This window comes from Corvus brachyrhynchos, unplaced genomic scaffold, assembly GCF_000691975.1.
Source record: "Corvus brachyrhynchos isolate BGI_N302 unplaced genomic scaffold, ASM69197v1 scaffold10, whole genome shotgun sequence".
Lineage (NCBI taxonomy): Eukaryota > Metazoa > Chordata > Aves > Passeriformes > Corvidae > Corvus > Corvus brachyrhynchos.
Window position 1 is genome coordinate 2570807 of NW_008236180.1, and position 4947 is coordinate 2575753.

Consider the following 4947-nt stretch of genomic DNA (forward strand, 5'->3'; position numbering starts at 1 on the left):
TCCTGGGACTCTTCACAATCACCTCATTGAGCTTCACAGCTGTGTGCATCCTTCGCACGTTGGACTGGTTCCTGTGGGTGACAGCACGTGTGGGCACGGGATGGGCACAGTTGGCCTCCAGCCCCACACCAGGCCCAAGGGGCAACAGGGCACCCTGGCCTCCTGCCCTAGAGCAGTCCACTCTGGGCTGCAGCACAAACTTGGGGTGCAGCAAACTTTGCCAGGCACAGCGCTGGTGACTCTGAGCCTGCACCAGTGGCCATGAGATGCAGGGCCACACAGAGTGCCCACAGGCAGTAGCAACTACGTCTGCTCAGGGCCAGGCCACGTGGGAGCGAGCAGGAGCAGTTGGCATTAGTGTCACTGTGGGTGCCTGAGCCCAGGCTCACAGGGAGCTGCTGGCAGCATAACAGGGCAGACGAGGAGCGTGTGGTGCGGGCAGTGCATGGAGCTGGCAACCACAGCCTGCTCGGGTGAACTGTCTGGCACTGCAGCTGTCACAGCTCACTGAGCCGCCCTCCTGCATGGGGGCAATCCCGTCGGCTCCCATCACACTGCCCCATGAGCACAACCCAGCTCCCTCCACTCCAGCCCCGGCACCCAGCCAAACCCAGACTTACAGGTTCTCCCACTCCCTGCCAGGAGCATGATGGGGTCGGAGAGAGAAAGAGAGAGAGAGAGAGAGAGAGAGAAAGGTGGTGAACACCAGGTGTGCACCCCCACTCCCTGCAGCACACCCAGCGTGGGCACCCATCCCTTGCCAGCACAGTTCTGCACAGGAAGCCCTCCCCAGTTGCCCCCAGCCCCTCTGCAAGGGCGCACTCAGAGTGCCCAGGCTGCCTGACCACTCCTCAGGGCAAGGATCAAGCTGGTGCTGCCAAGGCCCTGCCTGCACCCTCCTGGCTGGGGCAGGCAGGGGTAGCCAGGGACACAGGGCATGGGTGGGAGAACGTGGCAGCATAGGGGGCCGTACGGCTTCATGTTGAAGAAGTCCTTGATGCCCTCAGGGCTGACAGGGCTCTTGCTCTTGTTCTTCTCAGCAACAGACTTCTCCTTGGTCCAGGTGAGATGCACCTTCTCAGGGGCTGCCTCCACCTCATCACCAGGGGACTGGGAGCTGCTGGAGAAGGTGGTGGCATTCTTGTCGTGGATTAGTTGGACCTGCAGGCAGAAGAGGGGAATGGTGGGCAGGGCCTGGGGCCAGTTACCTCCCTGACCCTGTCTTGGTACAACTCCTCACCTCCTCCTCCGGCTTCTCCTCGCCATCAGCAGCCTGTTCCTCGGGGACGTTCAGGCGCAGGCGCGTGTTGGCCGGGTTCTTGCGCCGGATGGAGCCACGGGACTCATCCGTGATGCTCTGGATCTGTGTGGGAGGGGTCAGCCAAGGGAGTGGGGCACAAGAGGGCTTGGCTGGGCAGAGCCTAGCCTGAAGCCCAGCTCTCCAGCAGGACAAGCACACAGAGCTGCAGGGCAGCTCAGTTCACATCAGAGCCACCACAGGGGTCAGAGCCCACCCAGCCTGTCCTGCAGGCTCACCTCCCGCTCCCGCTCATTCTTGGTGAGGTGCATTTGTTTGAGGATCTGGGAACGCTGCTCCATCACCAGTGTCTTCTCATAGGTGTAGGCAGAGATGTCACTCTCATGCTGTGGGGGAAACAGGAGAAATTTGGGGCAGGGTAAACTGTACTGACTGCTCCCAGCATGGCCCAGCACATCCCAGCATATCCCCGTGGTGCTGTGTCCCTCCGTGGTGCTGTGTCCCCCATGTCAAGGTCTGTCTGGCTCTCCCATGCACAGCATCCCTGACTGCTGCACGTGCCCCGTCCCAATACTCACCATCTCCACCACCTCCACCTCTGCGGTGATGCGCAGGTGGTACAGGAACGTGGTCAGGTCCTTCTTCATCTGGATGCTGTTGTCATCCATCTGTGCCACCGTGAAGATGCGCATCTTGCATTTACGCCACACCTGCAAGGGAGGGGGTAGTTTGGGCATGGCTCGACAGGGACGGCCGCAGCCCAAGCCCCAGCCCCGCACTGCAGGGCCCAGCCTACCTTGTGCTGCCGCAGGAGGAAGGGCAGCAGCATCAGCATCCCCCCATCATGGACAATCCACCAGACATCGATGTGGCCCTCCGAAAACCGCTCCTGGTTGCCCGGAAACATGGCAACATTCTTGGCCACCAGCAAGGCCAGGTGCCCAGCTGTGGTCTCTCGCACCAACTCTGGGAGGGGAAGGGCCACGTCAGCCAGGGCAGCTTGCAGCCCTCCAAGCCCAGCAGCACCCGCCCTCCATGGTGCCTACCAATGAAGTTCCTCCAGGTCTGGTGGTCCTCCTTCTGGCGCCAGCTGCGGGGCCAGCCCACCAGCACTGTGTTGTGCTGCAGCCCCCCCAGCCCGCTGGACTGGATGAGGTGGGACATGCCATCCCGCAGGTTAGAGGAGATCACCACCTGACAAAAGCCCTTCACCTTCTCCGCTTCCATCAGGCGTCGGATGGACTGTAAGGGAGAGGGAAGTCAGAGATCCCAGGGCCTCGGGGACGGGCATGGATCATGGGCACAGCAGCTGTCAGGCCCAGCAGTGGCCCAGCCCAGGCCAGATGAGGTGCAGGGTGCAGGGTGTAGGGTACAGGGTGCAGAATGCGGGGGGCAGAGTATGGGGTACAGGGCTGTGAAGTGCAGGCTGTGGGGTGCAGGTCCTGGCAGGGTGCCTGGGTCTCCATGCCCCGTGGCAGGCTGGTGGCTCTGGGCCAGGGGGGTGATACCCAGTGGTGCACAGAACTGGCACACGGCTCTGCACCGTGAAGAGTGGAGGGTGTTCTTGTGCCAGGGCTCTGACGGGCGGTGGAGCAGCAATTAGAGTTATTTACTCAGAGAAATTATAACATGTCTGCATGGGAGAGAAACTGTTTGCTTCCGAGGGTTTAATCTCATTAATGTGCCGCCCCGCGGGTGCGGGGGGTGGGGAGTGCTCTCACTCTGGCAGGGAAAGGCTCCTCTCCCACCCTGCCTGGCACCAGGGCCACAGAGACCATGGGGAGGGTCGGGGCTGTGGAGTCCGCTCAGCCCAGCAGCACAGCAGCCCCTGGGGGGGCACCATGCTGTGCTGTGATGTGCCATGCTGTGCCAAGTCCTGCAACAGCTGGCCAGGACTGGGACCACTGCTTGGCTGGTGCCAGGATCTCTGGTATCTTGGAGAGGAGGAGGGGTCCAGAGGTCCCTGCAGTGCTCTGAGCACCAGTGAAGCATGGAGTCCTCAGGCTCTGCCTGATGCCACTCGGAAGCTCTCTGGGCCGTTTGGGGCCACCAGCCCTGGCCATGGGGCAGACACAACCCTGGGCACCTGGGGACCAGGAGCACCTGCTGCTGGCACAGCCCATCTCGGTGCAGACAGGTCTCACCTCCTCCGCCCTCTGCGCCTGAGGGTGGTTGTCCAGGAAGGTCCCTTCTAACACAGAGGCCACGATAGTGAGGCCCTTCCCAGCCTTGAGCTGTGATGTGAAGGACAGGAGCTGCGGGTGCACCACATTCTGCTCCTGATCCCCGCGGACCAGGACCAGCAGCTGCGGCCTAGAAGGAGGGTCCTGCAGTCAGTGCCCACATCCAGCTGGTCCCTGCCCCAGCACCCTCAGATCCCCATCTCCCTGCCCAGCCTCACCTCCAGTTCTTGGTGTGTGGGGGCCCTTCCTCCAACCGCAGCAGGGCATAGCGGGCTGCACTCAGGGACAGGCCCCGGATCCCATCACCCCACTCCTTCTCTGCCCTGCAGGAACCAGCAGCACATAAGGGATGCCCATGGCTCTGGCCCTAGAGCACCACACTGGCACCCTGGAGCATCCTGGGACAAGCAGCCTCGGGGAGCTGAGAAGCCACACTGAGAGGCCATGTGGCCATGGGGGGCTGGCCAGGACCTGCGGTGCCACAGCCTCCCTTACCCGCGGTACTCGATGTATTTGTAGATGAGGCCAGCAATCAGCATGGCCACCAGTGCGTAGTACCAGGAGCAGATGAACATCAGCGCCAGGCACAGGCTCATGCCCAGGAAGGACAGGGTCCTGCAGAGAGCACAGAGCTGTCAGCGTGCCCTGGGGTCCCCACACCAGGGTGTCCTGGGGCGTCCCTCTCCTGCCCCATCCCAGCCAGCTCACCAGTGGTAGTAGCGGAAGCGGGGCCGCCAGTTGGGCGTCCGCAGCAGCGTTTGCACCGCACACGCCAGGTTGACAAACATGTAGCACATGAGGAAGAACCTGCAGAAGAGAATAGGAGGCTGAGTGGGTGCACTGTGAGGAACTGAGGTCCCCACACCTCCTGGCCCTGGGGTGGCCAGTGCTGGAGTGGGCCCTGCTGATGGACAGAGAAGCAGTGTCACAGAGTAACCAAGTCTCAGTGCTGGCCAGGACGGGACCCCAGAGTCCCCGCAGGGCCCCCCTCTTCCCAGGCAGGGCCCAGGGCAGCAGGTGTGTCCCCCCACCCTGAGGAGCAGAAACCCACACACGCCACCCGCTGCTTGTGAAGGTGCGGGTTGACAGCACGCTGCCTACATGGAGAGGATGGGAGCCACCTCGTCCAGGGAGGCGATCAGGATCCCGATCTCGCAGATGCAGGCTGTGAGCAGCAGGGCCCATGTCGGCTCCCCGTTGGCTTTGCCGTGGCCGAAGACCTGGAAATGGGGGGAGAAGGGCGTGTCAGGCTCCGCAGTGCCCTGTAGCCCTGGGCAAGGGTACTTAGTGCAGCCCGATGAGACTGGACCCTCCCGTATACCCAGCCCTGGCGGGAACAGGGACTGGGAACACCGGGTGCCATGAGCTGGCACATGTCCCATGCTGGATCCTGCCAGGGCAGCAGTCCCAGGGCTAGCAGGACTGGCTCCTGCTGCCAGCACAGTCCCATTCCCGGCAGATCCCGTCGCTGTCCCCACACCCAGTGCAGCAGCCCCTGTACCCCCA

The 4947-nt window shown here is 62.8% G+C and overlaps 1 protein-coding gene across 1 annotated transcript in view; it reads right to left on the minus strand.

Moving 5' to 3' along the window:
- Positions 1-4947, minus strand: part of SLC12A5 (solute carrier family 12 member 5) — a 13656-nt gene that overhangs the window by 876 nt on the left and 7833 nt on the right. Inside the window, 14 exon segments of the mRNA XM_017733211.1 lie at position 1; positions 3-71; positions 621-635; positions 974-1161; positions 1241-1363; positions 1537-1644; positions 1837-1968; positions 2055-2224; positions 2305-2500; positions 3403-3571; positions 3660-3764; positions 3937-4056; positions 4150-4248; positions 4543-4661. The exon segment at position 1 is cut by the window's left edge and continues 52 nt beyond it. Of these exon segments, the coding sequence (XP_017588700.1) occupies position 1; positions 3-71; positions 621-635; positions 974-1161; positions 1241-1363; positions 1537-1644; positions 1837-1968; positions 2055-2224; positions 2305-2500; positions 3403-3571; positions 3660-3764; positions 3937-4056; positions 4150-4248; positions 4543-4661 (1614 nt within the window).